The sequence below is a fragment of the Odontomachus brunneus genome, unplaced genomic scaffold (assembly GCF_010583005.1).
Source record: "Odontomachus brunneus isolate Ranch 3 - 2012 unplaced genomic scaffold, Obru_v1 Obru_scaffold_084, whole genome shotgun sequence".
Taxonomy (NCBI): Eukaryota; Metazoa; Arthropoda; class Insecta; order Hymenoptera; family Formicidae; genus Odontomachus; species Odontomachus brunneus.
In genome coordinates, this window is record NW_022639534.1 from 296613 (window position 1) to 323981 (window position 27369).

General features: G+C 31.3%; 1 protein-coding gene and 1 long non-coding RNA gene across 2 annotated transcripts in view; one reads left to right on the top strand and one right to left on the bottom strand.

Annotated features, from left to right (window-relative positions):
- Window positions 1-22663, bottom strand: part of LOC116847856 (alkyldihydroxyacetonephosphate synthase) — a 39683-nt gene extending 17020 nt beyond the window's left edge. The window contains exons 1-2 of the mRNA XM_032823321.1: window positions 22440-22663; window positions 15885-15974 (exon numbers count right to left, since the gene is read on the bottom strand). Coding sequence (XP_032679212.1) covers window positions 15885-15974; window positions 22440-22534 — 185 coding nt within the window. The 5' untranslated portion in view covers window positions 22535-22663. The remainder of the gene's footprint in view (window positions 1-15884; window positions 15975-22439) is intronic.
- LOC116847858 lies at window positions 10040-12992 on the top strand. Its single transcript, XR_004378835.1, has 4 exons — window positions 10040-10340; window positions 10840-11253; window positions 12005-12081; window positions 12376-12992. It is a non-coding gene; the product is annotated as an uncharacterized LOC116847858 (long non-coding RNA).
- Window positions 22664-27369: the final 4706 nt, after the last annotated feature.

The window sequence follows — 27369 nt, forward strand, 5'->3', positions numbered from 1 at the left end:
AATGCTTATAGAATAGTACTTAGAATAGTACTTGTTAGTGGCAGTCATTAATACTAGAATTTATCTTATTATATATTTCTTAAACTTCTTATACTGTTTTTTCAGAGAAAATACTTTCTTTAGATTTAATATTCGTACTTATTTAATTTTATGGATTTTTTATTTCATTAAAATATTATATTCTTAAACGAAATATCATTTTTTGAAATGATAAAAATAAAACCTTTTATTTCGTTCAAGGAAACCATGTCATTTGATGAAACAACACTATTGTTTTAAATAGTATTTTATAAAAGTTTCTTTCAAAATTTAGTAATTCGATTTGTTTAATTTGGATTTTCTTGGATTTTTTATTTTTTTTTAGTTTGGATTAATCATTATAACATTCTGTTAAAAATCTAAAAGTAATTATCACTGATTCATTACATTACATCAATATTTATCTCATATCGAATGTTGTTGCGTTGTTTCAATATCTATCAGTAAATTATCCAACAAACACCAAGTAAAAGTTATATAACTATTATTATATAACTATTATTTGATGTTTGCTAGCTATGTTATAATATACTGTGAACACTATAAGGATAAATTATATAAACACAAATCGTAAGAATATCGTTGGAATCATTGGGAATTGCCGCATACCACTCGATCATCAGGTTAAGCAACACTTTAACGGAGTCAGGATATAGATGGGGTAACCGCTTTGGATTGAAATTATCGAGGGAAGATTCACGAAAGTTTGGAGTGTGTATTGACAATCTTCGATACCTAGTAGTTTATAAGACATAAAAAAATTAGGAATTATAAATATATTTTTTAAAATATTATGATTTTTCTCACTTTTCACATTCGCACGATAATTCTCAATATTTGATTACTATCAATATTTAATAGTGATTTTATTATCAGTATTCACCAGAAATTAAGTACTGACGAAAACATTACTGATTTTTTAGTATTTTTTAGTATTTATTAGTATGATATTCCTGTAAGGGTGTTATCTGGGATTTTACTTTGTATAATAAAACATATTAATAATATTACATATATATTGCATTGCAATGTTGTTACACAGTTGCGTTGTTATACCCTTATAGAAATATCATACTAAGAATCATTGATAATTACTTATTTTCAGTATTAAAAGTACTGGATAATAAGTAATTATCGATGATTCTTAGTATGATATTTCTATAAGGGTATTGCCGCAAGCGGACATTTTACCATTGCTGCAACATTGCAGTAGCATTGCAACAACATTTTGCAACGTTGTTGCAATGTCACAATATTGCAAAACAATGGTGCTGCAATGTTCCTGCAACGTTACTGTGCTGAATGGGTTATCCTTATAGAAATATCATAAGAATCATTGATAATTACTTATTATCCAGTATTTTTAATACTGAAAATAAGTAATTATCAATGATTCTTAGTATGATATTTCTATAAGAGTAGACTTATGGTCTATGGTTGGTCTGTATATAATCGTGGGCAGAAAGATTATTCGCCTTTTTTGTGAGTTTAAGAAGATATCCGTCTTATCTAAGGAGAAAAGCTGTTTTCCTTTGAGAAAATTCCTCCATTGGATAGGACAGATATGTTGCTAAACTCATAAAAAAGAAAGGACCCTTATAGAAATATCATACTAAGAATCATTGATAATTACTTATTATCCAGTATTTTTAATACTGAAAATAAGTAATTATCAATGATTCTTAGTATGATATTTCTATAAGAGTAGACTTATGGTCTATGGTTGGTCTGTATATAATCGTGGGCAGAAAGATTATTCGCCTTTTTTGTGAGTTTAAGAAGATATCCGTCTTATCTAAGGAGAAAAGCTGTTTTCCTTTGAGAAAATTCCTCCATTGGATAGGACAGATATGTTGCTAAACTCATAAAAAAGAAAGGACCCTTATAGAAATATCATACTAAGAATCATTGATAATTACTTATTATCCAGTATTTTTAATACTGAAAATAAGTAATTATCAATGATTCTTAGTATGATATTTCTATAAGGGGAGAACAACCTTTTTGTCCGCAATTGTATACCATATATTTACTCGGGAAAAAAAAGTTTAGATAAAAGCAGATATGGATTTTGTCAAGATCTGATCTTTCATATATAATCAGATATAACGATATATATGATTCAAATCTGATTATTACGCTTCCTAGATAGCATATATAAGAAGCGTAATAATCATATTTGAATCATATCCTATACAGCACAGTAATGTTGAATCAATGTTGAAAAAATGTTGAATTGCAACAATGTCAATATTGCAGTAACATTGAGAAACATTGAATCAACGTTGCACTAACCTTGATATAATGTAAAAATGTCCGCTTATAGTTAATAGTTTTTCGCATAGCTTTCATAAAAAAAACTAATTCCTAATTTTCTCATGTCTTATAACTGCTATAAATCAAAGATTGTCAGACACACTCTAAAACTTTCGCGAATCCTCCCTCGATAATTTCAAATCCGAAGCAGTCACCTATCCATGTCATGGCTGCGTTATGCGTCGTCTACAATAGCAGTAGGAGTAGTAGTAAGAAATAATCAGTAAAGGGGCGTACATTGGAAGTAGTAAGAAATAGGAAGTAAGAATAAGAAATTGACCAATTACAGTCGAATGTAAGAAGAATAATCAACTATGATTGGCCAATTACTTATTCTTACTGCTTACTTCCAATGTAGACGTCCCTTAAGCAAATTGACTAATTCCATTTTCACGATTCAACAATAATTCAAGATAATAGCCCAAATAGGAATTTACTACTAGCATCAAAGTGGCCCAGTACCGATTTGGTAAACGTGACTGGCATAGTACTAGATGCCAGTACGGGTTTAGTATTGGTGTAATACTGGGATGATATAAAAGGACCAGTATTGGAAAACAGTACTGTCACAGTACCAAAAATCAGTACTGTACTAGTTAGTACAAAACAAGTATTGATTCCTAGCACTGGAAAAGTACCTATTCCCAGTACTGGGCCAGTATCGATTCCTAGTAATTTTTATTATTTGTATAATTGTTAATATCACAACTATATAGTACGGAAAGAAAGATTAGACCATGGCCGGAGAAGGCTTTTGCTCTCATTTGTATCTCTACATGTCTATTTTTAATAGTTATATGAGGAAAAAATCTTCGGTAGCGACCGCTGGAATCGAACTCGAGTCTTCCGCTTGTCAGGAAAGCATTCTTACCACTGAACTATCTAGGTTTCGCGTTAGTAATCTCTTCCACTTTCCCATAAAGGACATTGGTATCGTCCGTTTTTTGGTACCGACACAATATTGGTCCAATATCCTCTATTAGCAGATTGTATACGATTCTTACTTGGGTATCCAATAATACTGATTCTACGAACAGGGCCAATACAGCCTTTTTAATACTGGGTCAATACCGAAAACGACAAACACTTTTCAGTAACGCGTACGCCATTATAGAAATATCATACTAAGAATCATTGATTAATTACTTATTTTCAGTATTAAAAGTACAGTATTTAGTAATATTCTGTGATTCAAATACAGCTTTTAGTACTCAAGTATTTCAATATTTAATGTTACAAATCCTACCTTATGATTGATTTCAATACTTAAATATTGATATGTAATACTTCGTCCAGTGATAAAATACTTACGCAGAACATTGTCAATATTTAAATACTAATATATAATACTTTGCTAAGTGATGAAATACTTACGCAAAGTACTGTTAAGATTAAAAGTATTAGATAAGACAGCATACAATATTAGTAAGTTATTAGATAAATATTTATAAATATTTATTTTGAATTACTTTTTTAAAATGTTATATATATATATATATATATATATATATATATATATATATACAAAGTATCGGACGGTAAAATATCTCGTAAAATATAAGTTTTACAGAAAATTGTTTTAGATAAAAGTTATAGGGCTTAGGAAGATTTATTTACTGATTTTAACAGTTTGACCTTGGGTGGCGCCGCCAAAGTCAGGTCGAGGTCAACTTTGCTTTTTTAAATAGAAACATATATTTTTTATTACGGAATTTTATTCTACATAAAGAAACAAACAACTTTTATTTGAAAAAAATTTTTATACGACTTCCATTTTCTAAGATATTTATGGAAATATCTACAAAATTATTGGTTTCAATAATTTTTTACTCGAATTCTATCAATTTTACCGAAAAATAGCAAGAGATAAAAATTTTTCAAATCATTTTTTCTCATGTCTTATGTCTGTATTTATAATCAGGCCTTATATTTAAAGTCTCCCTAAGTTAATTTTCAGATGCTCTACGGATTATTTTATTAGCTACAGGGTATCGGAAAATGAACTTAAGGAGACTTTAAATATAAGGCCTAACTATGAATACAGGTATAAGACTTAACGAGACTAATTAGAAAAAGATAATTTGTTATTATAGGCATTTGATTTTTATCCCAACTATAAATTTGTATCTACCCTTATCGAGCGTTTAGTCTATAGGCCTTAGCCGAATGACTGAATTATAATTTCAAAACAATGATTTATACCCTAAGTTTTTGTCTTCAGCAACGCACAATACACAATACACAATAGTCTTGTGTTTAAATTTTTTAATTTATGAAGTGTCTTAGTTTGCAAGAAATAAACAAATATATTTAAGACATAAAAGTAACAATTTTACCGTAAGAGAAACCGTCTAGTTGTTATACCTTTTTGCATACTGATTAAAACAAAAAGATGTATATAGTATTTTTTAATATTATGCACATTTTCATATACAACTTTTAAGTAAGAGAAAACTTTTAAGTAACTTTTAAGTAAGAGAAAAAAATATTATCTTTATACCTACTTTATATCTACTACACAAAAAAGTTGTTAAATTTTAAAATAGTCATACAAATATGATTATCTACTCTATACTTCCCTAGGATTGGTTGTTACATATCTTTCGTATAAAGGAAACAATACAAGTAATTTTTAAGGTTTAAAATGTTTTATTAAAGTTAATGATATTTTATAATTAGGTACAATAAACAATCATTCAACTAACAAAATAATAATTCTTATAAACTTTGTAATAATAATTTTAAGTTATAGGACTTTACGCAAATTCACTTTTGTGACACAAATACAGAATTAGGAACGTTACTTCATAAAAGTAATGCCGTTACCGTTACTTTCTGTAAAAAATATCTTGTTACCTTTATTTAAAAAGTAACGATTTGTTACTTTTTTGTTATTTTTTTTATAATACTAATACAAATACTTTTTATAATACTAAAATACGTAATTAATTTTAAAATATTTCTAAACTTAAATTATTATTTTTGATATAGCCAGTTTGCCTAAAAAAACCAACTAATAACTGCAATAATACTGGAACTTATGGAACTAATATTTTTTTATGAACTTCATCCTATCTTTTTATCTTTTATTATTTTTCACGCAAAAATTATTGTTAGTACAAAGCTAGATTTTACAATTTGGCTCTTAAAAATTTTTCTTTAATAAACTTAATAATAGCAATGCTTAATATAATACCCACTTGTTCCATGATTTCTTACAAAAATGAATTATTAAGCATACTATTATTAAATTTATTATATAAATATTAAGCATACTATTATATAAATATTAAGCATACTATTATTAAATTTATTAAAACAAACTATTACATTTATTAAAAATTGTTAATAGCTAAATTACAAAATTCGACTTTGTACTAATCATTTTTACATGAAGAATAAGATAAAACCACGTGCTGTCTTCCAGCGATTGGATAGATATTTCTATTCAATCAAAAATACATGCTAATATACGCTATCAACGCGCGACCAGCGCATTATCCTTTAAATAGAGGTAATTAAAATAAAGATAAAAACAACGGTTGATTCGTTACTGTTACAAACGGAAAAAAGTAAGGTAAAAATACTAATAGCCGGACATGTACCTATCCTAGATATTGTTTTGTTTTTTAAATATAGATACTTGAACTTTTAACATAAAATAATATATATATAAATAATGAATATATACATGCATTCTATGTTGAAAGTTTAAATATTTGTATTTAAAAGCCAAAACAATAAGATGTTCAGAATTAAGTATATGTCTGGGAATTAGTATTTTTAATAATTGTTATTGAAAAAAGTAACGATAACGGTAACGATATTACAAGTAACGCGTTATCTCCCAACTCTCTCTCTCTCTCTGCATAAATAATATAATACATCACTGCGTATGCTTCTATGTTCTTGCGTAAGTTTTAGCTACGTGATGGACTCGCAACGCGTGATAATAACTAATTTCTCTTAATTTTAGTCAATTTAACTGAAATGGCCATTTGAGAAATAAAAGACATTTATAAATTATATGGTAATAACTGTTAACAAAATGTAGGAAAAATGAAAAAAAAATTTTAGTATTTAAATGAAATAAATGTTTCCTGTTGAATTATATTATTTTCAAAATATTATTTTAAAAAGATGTGTTCAACATTTAATGTTTTAACATTTAGTGGCAAAAATCGAAACTACTGAGACACCAATGAACAAAACAAGTAACCTGGTATTGCAGCAGAGCAGCAGTGCTAAATAACTGTATCCGGCATCTATCGTTTTTGAGAGGTCATGAGAAATCGATGTTGCTTGAGAGCAACATAATTAAATAAAGAGTTAATTCATTTTTTCAAATCAAAGTTTTTTTATTATAACACATTTTTTCAGTGCATGTATATATGTTGATTATGTAGTCAATAGCCGTATAGAAGACGTCCAATATCGTAACTGTACTCTCTAAATTTCTTGGAGTAAAGTTTCACTCTAAACAAGTGGATATTCACTCCAAGCGATGATGAAAATACTGCTACTCTAAATGGAGTAACATCTCACTTTTCATAAGAGTGAATATTTCACTCCAACTATAGTGAAAATTTCACTTTAAGAAGAGTGAATTTTTATGATATGGTAAAAACAAAAATCTTTAGTTCTATCTTGTTTGCTAGACTTCGGATTATCGCACAATCTTTTTAATGGTGTGCTATTTAGTTAATTCCATTTATAATAAGTTCGGAAAAATTCTCTGATCATAGTGGGACTTGAGAACCTGAGATCTCTGGCTCTTAAGTCCTATTTCGTAGTTACTGAGCTACTGCTATTAACTGATGGGAATGACTGTTATAATGATACATGAATTGTTTCCGAATCATTCACTCTTTCACGAGTTAAAAATTCACTCCATACGAGTGAAAAGTCACTCGTATATCTAACTCGAGTAACGATCATTACCATTTGTCGAATGAAAATTTACTCCACGACACAGAGTGAAAATTTTCACTCTACGATATAAAGTGAAGAAATTCACTCTATAAGAATGAGAAATTGCTCTAATTCGACTCGGCTGTCACTCCATTTTTCGAGTGAGATTTTCACTTCAAGAAATTTAGAGAGTAACGGAAGATTCAGGAGAAACGTAAGTATCTTTATCACACTCTTATCTCTATCAGATAACAACATAATAAAAGGATGCATATTTACACCAAGTACTTCGACTTATTATGGCTCATCAATCATGACTATTCCTCTCATGATAAGACCATGAACAGCTGGCAATCGTGACTATTTGATGCTTTATCGCAAAAAACGTATATTTAGCGTATACATTTATCTTAGTAGCACAGAATTCATTGAGGTAATATTGGCTTTCTTTCTACAAATTGGATCCCAATATACTTGTTGGCCCAGTATTGCAAAGTAGACGCTTTGCATTTTATAGCTAATATAAAATTCTGAATATTGGCAAATTATTTGTATCAATATTAACTACATACTGAGCTATATTAGTCCAATGTACCTTCAATGTATGCTAATATTGGTATAATCATCTCATGCAATATCGGCAATTTATTCATTTTTATTTATTTTTATTTATTTATAACCAATTTTTTTATTTATAACCAATATTAGATATATATTCACCTAATGTAACCAATATTGAGCTAATGTAACACCAATAAATTGTGCTATTAGAATCACATATACGTATAATAAAATTGGAAACGTGTATCACTAACTTTGAATCCGTTTATTCATTTATCGTTATTCGTTTTATATCTTTAAACAGAAAATGGAGTCATTAGCCCATTCTGGCAATCGTATGAACCAAGAAAGATAATCAGCAATGCGCTATCACACCGCGTGCACATGTTTCTTCCTTCGTATGACTAGTTGTAGTTGTGCAAATAGTAGTGTAAATAGTTATCTGGGATGTTGTCAAATATATATAAGCAGGGTGTGTCAGATTCGTTTTCTCAACGTTCGTGGGAACGTGAAACGGATTGAAGTGATCAGAGTTTGCATGTCCCATCACGCAATTGCAGTCGTTGCGTGAACGTATCAAGATCAATTCATGATGAGCGTTAATTATGATCCGTTTGTAGTCCTTATAAAAGCCTAACAATGCATTGAGCGGGACACAACAATTAAAGTATCCCGCAAACATGTTCTTCGAGAGATTCTAACCGGCGTTCCTCAATAATAAATTTTTGTCACGAGTCAGCGATACATAGTATTTGAGTGTGCTGATTATTCCAACGTTTCTGCAGCGGTCAATCTCCACACCATTGAGTTCGTATCGGATTTCATTAAACAGGAAAGCCGCGCAATTATTTGTCAACGTCTCAACTGTCTGGTTATCGTCTTCTATCCTCGTTTGCGTCACGTAAAAGTCTCATACCGTTTTGCGAAATTCAATAAATCTCGAGATATTAATTAAAGAAGATTGATGAATGATCACGCGCGATATGGTAGATGAGCTGTAGTGACAATGTGTGCTGTCATATACCTGTACATTAGATTAAACTGAACAAAAAAATCCTTTACCATTTTGCAAATGACAACATAGATTCTCAGATATTAATTATTATATATATTAATTATATAGATATTAATTAAATTATATAGGTATATAGATTTATTAGATTACATAAATATATAAAAATTATATGGATCATATAGATATTAATTAGATATTAATTAAAGAAGATTTGTACATTATCGTGCACAATCATGTAACAATTTCTTTTTTATTAATAACACAAAACCTAAGTTAATTGCAAAATGATAAGTAATTTTTTGGCTCAGTTTGAGCCTAATGTATACGACAGCACACATCGCCACTGGAGTTCATTTACTATATCGCACATGATCGTGTTCACCAAACTTTTTTAATTAATATCTCGAGATTTATTGCGAATATCGTAAAATGATACGGGACTTTTATATTTAAACCGAAATTATAGAAAGCTCCTTGAATAGATTAACTAACAGTAAAATTTGAAAAGGCACATAAGGAGCAAGCACGGATGTCTTAGTGCTATTAAATACTAATATTATTTTTTAATATTAATATGATAGTGGGAAGATAAAATTGTCCAGCATGTTAAACGTCCGTATCGAAATTTTTCTTCGATTATCGTACGCGGAGAATCAAACTTCCATACTTAGGCCCAATTTATATATATATATTTTTTAAAAATCCCAAACCCCATTAAACCGATAACTCAAATAGATTCATTATATATGTTGCGAAAAAACTGTCTCCGCCAGGACTCAAACCTGGAACCTCCCCACTTTCCGGGCGGAACGCCTTTCCATTCGGTCACCGAGGCTTCGACAGTAATCTCGCAACACAATGTTTATAAATTCTCTAAGATGTTGAGAGAGAAAGAAAGAGTGGATCTCGTAAGAGATGTTATTATACGAGAGAGAGATAGCATATTCTTCCTGCCAATGCTTAAGATAAACCGAAATTATAGAAAGCTCCTTGAATAGATTAACTAACAGTAAGATTTGAAAAGGCACATAACATATACAAGGTCTAAGCATGGAAGGTTGATTCTCTGCGTACGATAATCGAAGAAAAATTTTGATACGGGCGTTTAACATGCTGGACAATTTTACCCTCCCACTATCATATTAATATTAAAAAGTAATATTAGTATTTAATAGCACTAAGACATCCGTGCTTGCTCCTTATGTGCCTTTTATACCTTTTATATTTACTTCAATTCGTTCTACGTTGCCGTGAACATTGTGGAAACGAATTTGGGACACGCGGTATACGTATCGCAGAATCCGTTTAAACGATGAAATGTTCAGTTATATCGAAACGATTCCCATCAAACATTTCCAAATAGATATACGCTAAACGTTTAAACGTGTATTCAAATAAAAACGGATCGAAGTGGGAGCTATTATTGTACAAACTAGTGTATACTTGTGGACAGAATGATATTATCAGAAAAAAGAGTTTAATATCCATATTTTTTAGAGTGAGTTTGTAACTTTCTATCTTATCGAATTCGTTTTTTAATGGGAGAATTCTAAAAACCATTTTCGGACATTAGCATAAAGTTATCAGAGTAACAGATTGATGCTTTGGACATATCGCTCCTGCTTCTTTGAATAATTAACAAACTAAGAGGACAATTCTAATAACGTTTGCGCGTTAATAAAACACATGTTACATGTTAAGAAAATTATTAAATGCTTATAATTAGAAAATACTATTAACTATTGTATATTAATAAACATTGTATGTTAACATTATAAGTCTATTATATCTTATTATTTCGACTTATTATTAAGAGGATGCTGAAGTCGATGACAAACTCGAGTAATGTCGATAACGCAGAGACAATCATCACTATCACGCTATCTTTTTCGTATTTTTTGTACATACAGAACTTACATAAATATGAGTTGTTTTGTTCTATTATATTCAGCGGGAAACCTGACTACATATACATAAATATTATCTTCTTATTTCAGCTTGTGTGTATAGATAGTCGAGATGTTACGAAACATATATGCGGAGATCCATAATTCTAATGTCAATTTTTATTGTGGGCTAACGCATACATCGACGTGTACTTTGGCTTTTCTTTTATGTCACAGACGGTAATATATTTCGCGCATTTGTAAGACAAAAGGATGGAGGAGTCTCTTGGATAAGGCTCAAAGAAAACTTCAAAGTGAACGATCGATCCCCATGTAATCTTTACTCCATGAACGACAGTCCGAGCGTCGTTCCACTGGAGAAAAATTCAAGATGTCGTTTCTATTTTGTACGTTACATAAGCCAGCGAGGTCGACACTCATGCCTGTAAATATGAAAAGAAAGCAGAAGATGTACGCGAAGCAGATGACAGAATTGCGACACGTTCGCCGGTGACACGTTCGGTGGTAATAGTGCAAACACAATTATTAGCCCATTGCGTAGGCGTGTACAAGGAAACCGAGACGGATTCCAACGTTCGAATAAATGTACTCATCTTAAAGTTCTTGATCCTCGTTGCTGCGGAACTCTAGATTAATGGTGTCAGAAGCGAGAAAACACATGCCGAAAATTCTTACGTGCCATTTTCAAATAATAAAAAGATATTTGTATAAAGAAACATTTCAAATCTCTTGAGTATATATTTGTAAAATGTTCGAGAAACTATCGTTTTTCTTTGACGGTCATTGAATGACCTAAAAATTAACGTGATATGTAATCTTTTTTTTAAAGTTACTTTTTCTCATGATGTTAATATCTTTTTTTGGAAATGGCATGTAAGAACTTTTGCCATGCGTTTTCTCGCTTCTGATGTTATCAATTCAGAGTTTCGCAGCAGTGAAACCAAGTGCCTTAGCATGCAATTGTTTGACAATAACAATGCCGTTGGTTACTTATTTAAATCTACATTCCTATACAGCACAAAACTTTAAAGGATGTTCTAAAGACGTTCTAAGGACATTTATACATCCTAAGAACGTTCTAGAACATTCTCTGAAGATTTTATGCTATCTGGGTTCATTACTTTAATCTACATCTTAATTATGCCGCTTGAATATTCAGTAATTAATGCCACACGACGTACGGTCACAAAGGGCAAGCGAGTAACTCATTGCATAGTTAAATACGAGGATTAAATAGATCGTGTTGACTTTACAGAAAACTAAATTTATTCCTGACGTAATTGGTGTGAAATGAGGAAAAAGTATGTGAAACGGTGGGACTACGAAATAGTGGTAATTTTCACACATTTTTATCTTTTATTTATTCTGTATATATACGTATCCTGTGTACATGGATCTTATGTTCATAACTTATGTTATGTACTGTCATAATAGCTTCAACATCTAGTGATTATTTCATAGAAATGACGATGTGTCAACTATTCTCCAGAAAGAGAATTTACAACGTAAATCATTAAATCAAGTGAAAAAAGAAATGAAACTTATTATATTATGTTATTATGTTATTTATTATGCCATTACTATTATGTTATTATTGTAAATAAATTGAATCCGTATTTTTTTAAGGAATACTGAAGCTGAAAATTTTACCGGCAGAACACTGACATTTTTCTATAAAGTTTACGTCATATAGGTTGTACAAAATTACAAATACTTTTACGCAAAAGAGTGTGGGAGCATTGCTCAATATGTAATAAAAACAAAAAATTTGTAATATAAAATTTCAAGCTGTTAGCGTAATATTAGTCTAATCCGAAAGTTTCGCAACTTGTACATATCGAAAATGTGAATACTCCAAAACAGAAAAAGAACATTGCTTCGCATTTGAATTCAGGAGCTTAAGAATATCGGAAAAGTTTGCAAAAAGATTTTTGCATATGCAAAATGCATGGTTAAGTTTCCCGCTGAATATAATAAAACAAAGCAACACATATTTGTATAAGTTCTGTCTGTACAAGAAATACGAAAAAGATAGCGTGATTAGTGACGATCGTATCTGCATTATCGACATTGTTCAAGTTCATCATCGACTTCAGCATACTCTTAATAATAAGACTCATTTAGTTTTTATTTCTCCATTTCATACATTAAATGAGAACCTTTTAAATCAATTCAATTTAATCGAATTAATCGAATTAATAATTTACATGTATTCAATAAATATATTTTGATGCATTACAATACATTAACAAAATTTGTTTAATTAACAACTTCCGATCATTACTTTCCTCGTTTTTTTGCGATGCTAATTTTTCATCTTAAGTCACGACATAAAGCGTTTGTTTCTTTTGAAAATTGACACTTGACTTATAGGTCGCATACATACAATCCCTTAACATAAATTTCTTAAATTCACATATTAAAGATGACTCTGGGAAATTTGCTCTGTGATTCTTTTAAAAAATTAGCAATTTATAACATAAGACATTCCGTATGATAAGGATTCAGCTATGTTGCTGTTTCTTATAAAAACAAATATTACACTGTAAAAACTGATGTGTTAAATTTAACATTCCATGTGTTCCAAATCATCCACTCTCATTTATGTGTAAATTTAACACAAAACAAATGTGGTAAAAAATAACACGCATAATATGTAAAAAATTAACACAAGAATTTAATATTTCAATACCGTTAGGAATCACAGTTTGTGTTAAATTGACATATATATAATGTTAAATTAACTAAACTAAAACGTTATTTTAATATTTAAGAGAAGTATTAATCTATGATTTTGATAAAATAAAAATGTTAAATTGACATAATCTATGTTTGACATATTAAATATGTCAATTTAACACAACCTGTGATTCCTAACAGTATTCAAATGTTAAATTGTTGTGTTAATTTTTTCCATATTATTTTCCGTATTACTTTTTAACACATTTGTTTTATGTTAAATTTTCACATAAATGAGAGTGGATGATTTGGAAAACATAAAATGTGTTAAATTTAATCAGTTTATAGCGCTTAAAGTTTGAAAGAGTCTACATAAACATACAGAATTACAAACTATTACTCAATTTCAACCAAAAAGATAAAATTGGCTCTAAAATTACTTGAAATAAAAAAATTTTAGTAAAAGCCGTACGTTGAAGTATGCTTTATTGAATTGTCTCTTTTAAATTTCTTCCTAATTTTCCTTAATTAAATCTTAATTTTTTTTAAATCTCTTTAATTAATTTTTCTTAATTTTTTAAAATCTTTTTAATTAATTTTTCTTAATTTTTAATTAATTTTTCTTAATCTTTTTCCTAGTTCTTTTAATTTTTTCTAAAATCTTTTTTTTTGCCGTTGCCAATTTTTAATTGATGCGATTGTGATGCAATTGTGAAGAAATGTATTAAACCGAAATAATAGAACGCTCCTTTATAGAATTAACTAATAGTGAAATATTAATGGCACATAAGGAGCTAGCACGGATGTCTTAGTGCTATTAAATACTAATATAATTTTAATATTAATATGATTGTGGGAGGATAAAAATGTCCAGTATGTCAAACGCACGTATCGAAATTTTCTCTTCGACTAACGTACGCGGAGAATCAATCAACCTTCCATACTTAGACCGATCCTTGAGTCCCAAATTCAAATATATATTTTAATTAAAATCCCAAACCCCCATTAAACCGAAGACTCAAATAGATTCCTTTTTTATATATGTTGCGAAAAAACTGCCTCCGCCAGGACTCGAACCTGGAACCTCCCCACTTTCCGGGCGGGACGCCTTTCCATTCGGCCACCAAGGCTTCGACAGTAATCTCGCAACACAATGTTTATAAATTCTCTAAGATGTAAGGTGAGAGAGAACGAAAGAGTCGATCTCGTAAGAGATGTTATTGTACGAGAGAGAGATAGCATATTCTTCCTGCCGATGCTTTAAGATAAACCGAAATAATAGAACGCACCTTTATAGAATTAACTAATAGTGAAATATTAATGGCACATAAGGAGCTAGCACGGATGTCTTAGTGCTATTAAATACTAATATAATTTTAATATTAATATGATTGTGGGAGGATAAAAGTTTTTCAGTTTTTTCGCAACATATATAAAAAAGGAATCTATTTGAGTTTTCGGTTTAATGGGGATTTGGGATTTTAATTAAAATATATATTTAAATTTGGGACGCAAGGATCGGTCTAAGTATGGAAGGTTGATTCTCCGCGTACGTTAGTCGAAAAGAAAATTTCGATACGTGCGTTTGACATACTGGACATTTTTATCCTCCCACAATCATATTAATATTAAAATTATATTAGTATTTAATAGCACTAAGACATCCGTGCTAGCTCCTTATGTGCCATTAATATTTCACTATTAGTTAATTCTATAAAGGAGCGTTCTATTATTTCGGTTTATCTTAAAGCATCGGCAGGAAGAATATGCTATCTCTCTCTCGTACAATAACATCTCTTACGAGATCGACTCTTTCGTTCTCTCTCACCTTACATCTTAGAGAATTTATAAACATTGTGTTGCGAGATTACTGTCGAAGCCTTGGTGGCCGAATGGAAAGGCGTCCCGCCCGGAAAGTGGGGAGGTTCCAGGTTGGAGTCCTGAAGGCAGTTTTTTCGCAACATATATAAAAAAGGAATCTATTTGAGTCTTCGGTTTAATGGGGGTTTGGGATTTTAATTAAAATATATATTTAAATTTGGGACTCAAGGATCGGTCTAAGTATGGAAGGTTGATTCTCCGCGTACGTTAGTCGAAGAGAAAATTTCGATACGTGCGTTTGACATACTGGACATTTTTATCCTCCCACAATCATATTAATATTAAAATTATATTAGTATTTAATAGCACTAAGTCATCCGTGCTAGCTCCTTATGTGCCATTAATATTTCAAGAAATGTATTATTTTTAAATTTTTTCTTCGAACATTTTACTCTCTCTAACATAGATGTAAAATGTATATTAGCAGTATTTAAATTGAATGGTAGGCCACTGTGATACAAGGAAGGTCTTATTATATATAGAAGACCTCATTTTTATGACATGTTGAAACACGTTATCAAAGTTAGCATATATATAAATTCAAATAAAAGCGAGTAAACTGATACCAGACTCACCTGTTACCGGTGAACTCCACGCTTTGTTGGTCGTTTACACGAAATTCGGAGTCCTTATAACCCCAACCGTTCCACTTTAGCAATTGTTGCCTTAAACATAAAGAAAACGAAAGTATAGAAGTATAGAAGTATAAACAAATTAAGTGAAACGGATTATGAAAGTATTAGTGTTGATATATGATTATAACTACGCGGATTTCAAAATAAGTCTATTCTGAACTATTACAAACTATATTTTATCAAAAGCTCTGAAGGGAGGCTTGTATACATCTAAACAAAAAAAGACCTAATAGTGCTAATAGTGACCTAATAGTGACCTAATAGTGACCAAACCTATAAGTGCTGGATGTGAAAAAATAGATAAAAACATTAAAGATAAGTTTATAAACCATCATTTTTATTTTTATTTTACTTTCTTACAGTTTCTTGGTTGTAGAATCACATGGTGGAATTTATTTTCTGTTAAAATAAATAAAAACTCTAAAAATTCCAATGAAACGTTATATAAAAACGTGAAAAGATTCTCTCTCTCTCTCTCTCTCTCTCTCTCTCTCTCTCTCTCTCTCTCTCTCTCTCTCTCTCTCTTTCTCTCTCTCTTTCTCTAATATACAATTTAAATATTTAAGAACAGAGAGCCTATAAGAACTGAGCGCTACGAGGATGTAAGTGAAAAATTATTACAGTAAAATTTATTTCACAAACATATACTAACGCAAACGTTGGCGGTAGAATGTGTTTGAATGATTTTACATAAAATTTTCATGGAAAAGTATCCAATGTAGGAACAAAACATTTGCAATTAATATATGACGATTGTGAAATAAATTTTACACGTAAGTCAAATTAAAAGTAAATAAGAACTAACGTCGTCAGTAAGATAAGAACAATGATATTTATAATTACAAAAATATATAAAAAATTACAGACATTTCGATCTTAACATTTTGACCCTCTTCAATGTGATGCAGAATTACAATAATACAAAAAAATTATAGTGATGTAATCGGTTAACATATTGAACTATTGACGCACATAAAAACAAGTAAAACGTTATAAAGCTGAACTGGTTAAAAAACTTAAATAAAAAAAAATAAAAAATGAAAAATGAAAAACAATTGTTTGGCTTTAATATTGCGACTAACACCCATGTCTATTTTGCGCTGGTCTTTTACTTATTGTAATGCGTTCTTGTCATTAAACCTTCTTTATCACTGAAGTTTCTTTATCACTGAGTTTCTTTATCACTGAAGAGGGTTCACGGTTGAGCCGAAACGTTTGAATGTTTTTTATATATTGATTATTCATTTCAATAAACATTACACGATTTCCTAACATAAGGAAGGTGTTTATCCATATAATTTATAGCATTATTAGTCCTGTGCTTGAACTCGGATTGCTTTTTCCTACCGTTTGATTTATATTTATTTTTATAATTCATATATAATTTTTTGTTCGACTACTTTTATTTTACTTTCCTTTCTCTTTCTAGTCATGAAACAAACACAAAATTTATGACTTCTAAGGTTTTGAATTAGCAATAAAGTTTAGCAATAAAGTAATAAACCAAAGATATTTTTTCTAAAAACAATTATTATATATATATATATATATATATATATATATATAAGTTTCTTAATAACTATTAATTTAATTATAATAATATATTAATTTAATTGTATATTAACATAATATATTAATTATTATAAATATATATTAAATTTATAACTTTAAAACTGAGGTAATTAATTTCTCTAGCATTTGAAAAATGAAGAAATGCATATTGTTGTTTTTTTGTCTTATTAGAATTATCTAAAGGCAGTTAGTAAATTTTGTTTTTCGTTTATATATAAATAGAGGGAAAAATTACATGTTATTATTTACTTCTTTTATTTATTTTGTACATTGATTAGATGAAAAATAAATCAAACAGAATGTAAAGTTAGATCCGATCCCACCTTACCGGTTATGTTCTGAAAATCCACATTATCATTAGAGGGTTAAAGAGAATCGGTACAATACTGGGTAAAGACTACGATATACCGTATCCCGATTCCGGATAATTTTTATTGATACATTCACACTTCCTCTACATAAGCACATTGATTTCGCAATATATTATCGTGCTTATAAGCGCACGGAAACAATGAATATATGTAGTGAGGATAGTTACTAGCACCGCCATATTAATCGTTCTCTATCGCGTACGCGATAGCTGACTCACTCACTCCGCGCAGTGTATAACTTATCGCCGTTACGTCTGATAGCGAAACAGTAGTTGCATTCGGGGAGACGCTATTTGGCGCTAAAAGCGTGTTTCGTCCTTTCCTTATAGAAATATCATACTAAGAATCATTGATAATTACTTATTTTCAGTATTAAAAATACTGGATAATAAGTAATTATCAATGATTCTTAGTATGATATTTCTATAAGGGTTGTTCAACTTTCACTAAGTAATAAGGACAGAACACGTTCATAACGCCAAATAGTGTCTCCCTAAACGCAGCTAGTGTCAACTTATACCTATATAAATAAGTAATGTAACTTACACCTATGTAAGATGTAAAATTATCGTCAGATTCAAGGTGACGATTATTTACAGTAAAATTACAGTAAGATGGTAGTAAGATGATAATTTTGGTAAAATTCGTTGTTTCTGATAATTTTATGTATAAATAGGCTGTACTTATATTTTTGTATTAATGCATAAGATATAAAACAATAGTATTTTTTCAGTCTTTGAGATAAAAGAAAGGAAACTATTTACTGTCGAATCCTTCGACAGTATTAAAATTTCTATTTCTTAAAATACTACTAAAAAATGTTCAATTATATACCACAGTCTAATAGAATAGCAGAAAGAGCAAGGTAATAAATAAAAATGCTGTAAACTTGTAAGATATAATGGTATGAAAAATATAGATTAGAGATAAGACTTATTATATCTTCTACGCTTTTTGTCTTCAAAATCCTAATAAAAAAAATTTGTTTGTTTAAATTTCTCTAAAGAGAGTGACTATGTATCTAATTTTCTATTATATGATACATCAATATACAATATCAAAATATTTTATACAATATTATATACAAATATTTTATACAATATTTTTATACAATATCAAAATATTTTATAAAAAATATAAGTTAAATAAAGTATTTTACTCATCTTAAAAGCTAAATGATCTTTTTGAGCTTTATATCAAAATTATTTTATTTCTGTAATTTTTTTCTAAATTATTATTTTACTTGCAAAAATTACCGGATAATTTACTGCAATTTACTGAGTAAGTTATTGTCAAATTGGATTATTTTCACCTCTACTTATACCCAAAAGGTGCCATATATTATGCTGTAAACGCTTTGAAGCGCTTAATTAAAACATTTACAGTGTTTATCCAGCGAGAACGTAGACGTCGATTCGATGTCTAACCGACGTCGGATAAGTCTAAGTTACGTCTAGTTTAAATGTACGTCTAGAAAAATGGCAATTTAGACGTCTTCTATTTTGAGTGAATTCTTATGTTTTAGAATCCATTCATAATATATTGATCATTAAAAGAGAGTTTTCGATAAAATTTGGGAATTTTATTTTGTCGATTATGTACAATCTTTCTAGACGTCTATTCGACATTGAATCGACGTCTAATATCTCAGTGAGAAATGACTTATCGATCGACGTCGAAAAGACGTCGAATCGACGTCTATTTGACGATTTCGACACCGATTCGACATCTTTTCAACGTCGATAAATAAGTCATTTCTCACTGAGATCGCGTGCGTTTTGCATAAAAAATTTATTCTAAGTGGAAACGTCAGTTTTCTTTTAGATTTCCGATTCAATTATAGTATTACAAAGATAGGAATGTCAGATTACTCGAAAAACATTAAACTGGAAGGAATGATCAAAGTCATTTTGCAAATAATTACATAAACTTTAGAGATATTAAATAAAATAGACAGGTGAATCAACGCGTGTATTTGCTAGGTACGTTATAATATACTGTGAACACTAAGTATAAATTTTATAAGCATAAATAAAGTATTTTATAAGTATAAATTGTAAGAACATCATTGGAGTCATTGGAACACCGCGTGCTGCTCGATCGTCAGGTTAAGCAACGCAGTCAGGATGGATGGTGACCACTTCGAATTCGAAATTTTCGAGGCAGGATTCGCGAAAGTTTTAGCGTATGTTTGACAATCTTCGGTTTCTAGCAGTTTATAAGACATAAAGAAAATTAGGAATTAGTTATTTTTATGAAACAATCTAGTGAGAAATGACTTATTGATCGACATCGATAAGACGTCGAAATGACGGTCTATTAGACATCTAAATGTGGATCGTTTTTAGGTCGATATAGATCTTAATCTAGATTAGACGTAGATGGTAGATAGACGTTTCATATAGACGTCTAGTAGACGTCGAATCGACGTAACCTTTCTCGCTGGGTAGTGAATCGCACACACATATCCTAAATTTTGCGAAGAGAAAGACGACGACGTACTTGTGTGTAAATAACATAATTCTAGTGGAAAAATACATATGCATATTCGTATCAATATATTAATGTATCAATGCATCTATCAGCATATTTCTTATATTATTTCAATTATAAAATCCTCGAATATCTTAACTTTGAATTAAACGTTGAATTTTTGTTTAAATGTCATTCCGAGTTTTAGGGAAGTTTTATCGGAAAATTCTTTAATATTATGGCACAAGTGTATTCTCGTAATAATGATATTAAAGATATAAATATTTTAAATATTTTAAAATTAATAAAAGCGTTAAGATACATAAATTTAAGAACTAGCGGCTGAATTTTAGTGATTTTATTTATTCTATTTGTTACATTTATTATTCTTGATTTATCTTTCGTTATTTTTTGTATTTATTTCTTTCGCGTACTCTCTGTTTCTTTCTCTCTCTTAATCGACCGTTTTTGCGAGTTACTTATTTCGAATATTTCATGAGACCTTTACATACGTCAATTGTCTCAAAGGCGTTGTTGCCAGCGAAGACGAGATTGTTATCGAAAAATAAATAACTATAATTTCTTACTTTTACTTTTTATTTTTTATTGCCATTGTAGAATGGACTTTAGAGTTATGACTCAGCTGTACAAAAATACATAAAGTTACGTGGATTATTCAAAATATATATTTCTGATACAGAAATAGCACAAATTTCGCAAAATTTTAGAAAATTTCAGAACTAAAAGTGATTAGTCGATTAGTCTTTGTTTGACAGTACGTCAAAGTGAATTTTATGAGAGTGATAGGTCCTGCATTTAATCATATTAACAAAAACTGAACAACTTTATTGATTTGTGAAGAACTTTCAGCACCGATTTATAACTGTCAATGTAATTTGAGTTTATCACTTTATTTAAAAAACACGGGAACAATCAATCTAAGAAATGCACAAAGACATTAAAGGCGTCACTTTGACGCATTGTTAAACAAAAACTAATTGATAGATCATTCTATGCTTTTATAATTAATTTTGAAAAGAATGACTGTGAAATATAGTAATAAAAATTCAACTAAATTCGCACTATCTCTGTATTAGGCTACGAACTTTTTGGGCAACTTATAGATGTACGACAAAGAAGTATACTTTCTTATAAATAAAATCTTCGATGTTATTCGGAGTGCAGGGAATATCTTACAAATTTGTTTAATCGATTGCAAATGTTACTTTATGGATATATATTTTTATTTTAACGTATTTCGTAAGAATTTTTAGCATGCATTTTCTCGCTTCTGACGTCATCAAAAAGAGATAGATAATGCACGGGACCAAGAACCTTAAGAGCTTACACCAACTAGATTCACGAATTTTAAAACAGTTGTAAAGCAGCTCTTTTTTTGCTGAGCGTAATCATTATTTCAAATTGCCTGCCGTGAGGCGCGCAATTTTGCCACGTGACCGATTGCTCCGACCAATCGACCGAGCGGAAAACAGACGATTTTCAAAACTCGCGCATAATACTCAGCACCGCGATCCACTCGTCTTTGTTGTATTTTATAACATTTTCCACATCTAAAACGCAATAAACGTACGACCTTGGAGGTCCGAAGAAAGCGAAAGGGCATTGACGGGATTACTACGTCGGCAAATACCCACATCATCGAATTCCTCTCATTGGACAGATTACAAAGATCTAAACACGATGAGAACAAACTTTTCTCTATAAGCTCTTTATCGATCGGTGTTATAGTGTTCCGCGTCACATTCGAGGATATACCACAAGATAGACGAGATTCACGACACCGGCAGCCGTCTGGTGAGTCACGAGCGCACACGCGTATAAACACACGCGACCCGAGGCGTGGTCGGTAGCGACGAATGCACGCGTGGGATTAGCGCATCGCTCTGATCGCAGACAAGTCGAGGGCGAATTGCATTTTCGTGCTCAATATATACACTTACGAACGCGCCAACCTGACACACACACACACACGACACAACGCGTCTCAGTTACTCACGATTGCGATCCCGACGAATGTGATTTCGCCGGCGAAACAGACCGACGGCGCAGACTGACTGACCTGATTTTTGGCACGGCGCTCTCGAACTTAATCGGCCCGTCTGGCACGGCCGCCGTCGCCGGAGCCGCCGTCTCGCACTTCCCTCGTCCGGACATATTCTCTTCCTTCTGAAGAAGCTCTAAACTGTTCGTACAGATGTACGCACCTCGGCGAGCGTGACGACAAGACGGCGGTAGCGCACACGGCGACTGCGCTATGTTGACTATTGACACGCGAACCGGCAAACCAAATTTAAATCGATACAGCCCCCGCCCGACCGCCCATCGGTGTGCCAACCCGCTCGCGCGTTGCCGCACACGCCGGCCAATAAGAAAACTGTTCCCTACAGCTGCACCATCTGCGGCTTCGCGCAATTTTTTTCGCTTCATCTCTCTTCCGCCGGCTCTTGGCCGTTTCGTATGACTGTGGCTGCGTTCCGAAATTCACTGCCAGTACTGAAAATCTATAGTTTATGTCACGTATATTATAGAATTTCAGCACTGGCAGTAAATTTCGGAACGCAGCCTCTGTCCGCTTCTTTTTAACTGAACTAGGATGCACCTTTTGTTTCTAGGGCGAAATAAGTGTGTAACCTATGTAAACGTTGGAAGAAAACAAACGAAGCTCTAATTTTATACAGCACTAAATGTCTGAAATACATTCCAGAAACGTTCCAGAGACAATGTGATATCTCTGCCCAACGAAAATTTTTTTATACATAATTATGTAAAAGTATATAAAATTATATATAATTATACATTATTATGTATAATTATGTATGAAATTTGTCCATACATGTTAATATATATTACTTACATATAATCATGTATAATGATATATATAATTTCATACATAATTTTACATAATTACGCATACAATTATATGTGATTATACATGATAATGTATTTATAACTATACATAATTATGTATAATTATATATAATTTTATATGATTATGAATAATTATACATAATTATGTATGGACAAATTTTATATATAATTATGTATAAAAAATGTTTCATCAGGTGGGATGTTTCTGGGATGTATTTCGGACATTTGTGCTATATGGGAATGTAGCATTAATTCAACTAAAAAGAACAGACCTTATATTTCGTCTGAACGCTGAAGCCACTAGGGGAGCAATGACGTAGATCACTTAACGCAAGGTGAACTCAGTGACACATTAGGTTTGTTCGAGTTGCTTGTACTTTTCACACTTTTATACCTAATGCCCGTTGCACATTGGTGCACTCCAAACAATACAAATTTTCCAAAATACATTCTGAAGACGTTTTCAGGACGGAGGGACATTAATTCTTTAGAGGTTCTAAAAATGACGTCATGATTTTCGTTCGTGTTACGAGTGTAAATGTAATTCTGATACACTTTTTACACTTGACCCCAAGCAAGAGTGAAAAGTGTATTAAAATTGCATTTACACTCGTAACACAAACGGAAAACATGACGCCATTTTTAGAACCTCTAAAGAATAAGGCTGCGTTCAGAGACACACACTGTGTGCGTACTACTAGACGATAGCCGTTGGAGTGAGCGAAATACAAAAGTGAGATAAAAAGAGAGGGAGAGTACTCGAGTAACGTTTCCGAACGCAACCTTAATGTGCACTAAGTGTGAAAGTGTAAAAAGTTCAATTAATGCGAATAAACTTATTGGATATTAGCTATTTTCAGACAGTTCACATCTTCAAAGGACGTCCTAAAAATATTCTGATGACATCCGTCCGTCCTAAAAGCATCTTCAGAACGTATTTTGGAAAATTTGTATTGTATGAGGTGCACTAGTATGCAACGGGCATTAGGTGTAAAAGTGTGAATAGTACAAGCAACTCGAACAAATCTATTGAAGTCTGAAGCTAGTAGATCTATTCTGTGTGTAATAGGCTTTCTATAATAAACCATCCCACACAGCAGAGGTGTCCAAAATATATCACAGGGATATCCTAAAGATATCCTAATATTTGGGATATGCGATATCTTCAAGATATTCTTATGATATATTTGGGACGTTCCTGCTGTGTGGGATAAGTTGTAAAAAAACTAACCACAGTCGATTATTTTTTAAAATAGTTGACTGTCATTGGTTAATTTACTTGTGGTTTATACGCATTAATATAGGTTTGTGAATTAATGGCTTATTGTAAAAAGCTTATAACTTTTAATGACAATGTCATAATCGTTAAACTGTCGTTGGCGCAGGTAGGGTGCGTTCAAATAGTAGCATGTCGCGCTACGAGTCGCTAACGCTATGAACATCGTTCAGGAAGTCAATAGCGCGATAGCGTTAAGGCTAGTTTATGATGGCTGTAATCCGTTAACTTATGCCGGAACCGTAAAAAATTGACCAATTATAGTCAAATTATAGAAGAATAATCGACTGAAAATCACTTGAAGCAGCTTTTCGACCAAAAACTACAAAAGTTCTATTGCAATGGGATTATGGCTTTGCCCCAAAAATAGCAAAATATTATCGAAAATAATGGAGCATATTTGGTTTGAATAAATTGATTTTAATATTCTAAGAAAAATACTTGAATTTTACTAAAAAACACGACGAACTTTTTCCCACACCCAATATCTTTATCGCTCATGACATGCGGGAAGAAGATAGAATGAGGGTGCAAACCCATACAGCGAAATTGCGGAGCGCGGAACGAGAGCGGAACCAATCACGAGCGTTCCGCAGTTTTCGTCGCACGGATTTTCAATCCCTAAGTACCCATGGAGCGGAATGAGCGTAAGCGGAATGAATAGCACGTAATTAAATGACTTTTAAATGAATGTTTTATTACTCGTTTTTATTATTATATATATAAATATTTAATTAAATGTATTTTGTATTGGAAATATTGACTGAAAATGTTAAAATTTATAAAATAAATTTTAAGGCAGTTATAACTTTTTGAAATAATGACTCGCGATTGATTGAGCGAGTACTCATTCCGCTCCATGAGTACTTAAGGGTTCGTGTTTCAATGCGAAAAATGACGGATTTCATTTATATTATGCATTACCGGGAGCCACTTACTGAAGGAAGGAAGGATATATATATATTACGCATCCATTGTAAAATTCATGATATAGCGGTAATGTTGTATTAAATATTAACTAATATCGTTTGTTGTATTGAGTTTTAATTAATATTGTTTTATAGACTTGGTTAGCTGGATTAATTGTAAAATAAGTACTTCTGTTACTTGTAATTACTTGTAAAATTGCCATTTTAATTAATAATAATTGATAAGCAATATATAATATACAATGAAATATAAAATATATTAACAATATTGTATGAATATTGTGATTTTATGTAATAACCCATACAGCACAGCAACGTTGCAGCAACATTGCAACATCATTATTTTGCAGTATTGTGACATTGCAACAACGTTGCAAAATGTTGCTGTAATGCTACTGCAACCTTGCAGCAACGGTAAAATGTTCGCTTGCGGCAATATAACAACGCAACTGTGCAGCAACATTGCAACATCATTATTTTGCAGTATTGTGACATTGCAACAACGTTGCAAAATGTTGCTGTAATGCTACTGCAACCTTGCAGCAACGGTAAAATGTTCGCTTGCGGCAATATAACAACGCAACTGTGCAGCAACATTGCAATGCAATATATATGTAATATTATTAATATGTTTTATTATACAAAGTAAAATCCCAGATAACACTCTTATAGGAATATCATACTAATAAATACTAAAAAATTATTAGTGATTATGTATTACTAGTAATTCAGTAATTTTTTCGTCAGTACTTAATTTCTGGTGAATACTAATAATAAAATCACTATTAAATATTGATAGTAATCAAATACTGAGAATTATTATGCGAAAGTGAAAAATAAGAAAATCATAATATTTAAAAAATATATTTATAATTCCTAATTTTCTTATGTCTCATAAACTACTAGGTATCGAAGATTGTCAGTACACAACTCCAAACTTTCGTGAAACTTCCCTCGATAATTTCGATCCCAAGCGGTATACTATCGGCACCCATCTATGTCCTAATTCCGTTAAAGTGTTGCTTAATCTGACGATTGAGCGGCACGCGACGATTCCCAATGCCTCCAACAATATTCTTACGATTTGTGTTTATATAATTTATCCTTATAGTGTTCACAGTATATTATAACATACCTAGCAAACATCAAATAATAGTTATATAACTTTTACTTGGTGTTCGTTGGATAATTTATTGATAGATATCAAGCGACACAGTAGTGTCGCGAAGCCAAGTGCAAGCGCAACAACGGGCTCGCGGCCGACCGTGTATATTTACGCGACGACTTTAGGTGAACACAGGCACAATTCCTCTTTCGACTATAACGGCTGAACGGATGAGATTCTAGATAGGCTTAATCTATTCCTTGGGTTTACATTCATAAAACTGTCTTTACTTTTGCTGTATATGCTCTAGAAGCTGAAATATTTTAACTCAAAGTCCGGAATCGTAAATTTATGCTTGAGAAACGTCGTCTTCTCATTACGAGAACCTCAGTTGACTGTATTCCTCCGCTAAAGGCGCTACGCTTGAGATCAATCTGGCTTAGCCGATATGAGAGAGAGAGAGAGAGAGAGAGAGAGAGAAATAGAAAAGAATAAGAGAGAGAGAGAGAGAGAGACAGAGAGGGAGAGGGAGAGGGAGAGGGGGAGAGAGAGAAAGAGAGAGAGAGAGAGAGAGAGAGAGAGAGAGAGATCCGTACTGTCAAAGAATGCGTTCGGGAAACACGCTACTAACGCTACCGCGTTCTTTTATCTTTATTGTTTCTTAGATATACAAAGATAGAATGATATGGTAACGCTGAATAGCGTTAATAGCGAGCTCCCCGAACGCACCTATAGGAAGCGTTCCATAAGAATTATAAAATGAACGATAATATCGCAACAATAATATTAGTTAGTGTTCATATTAGTGTTA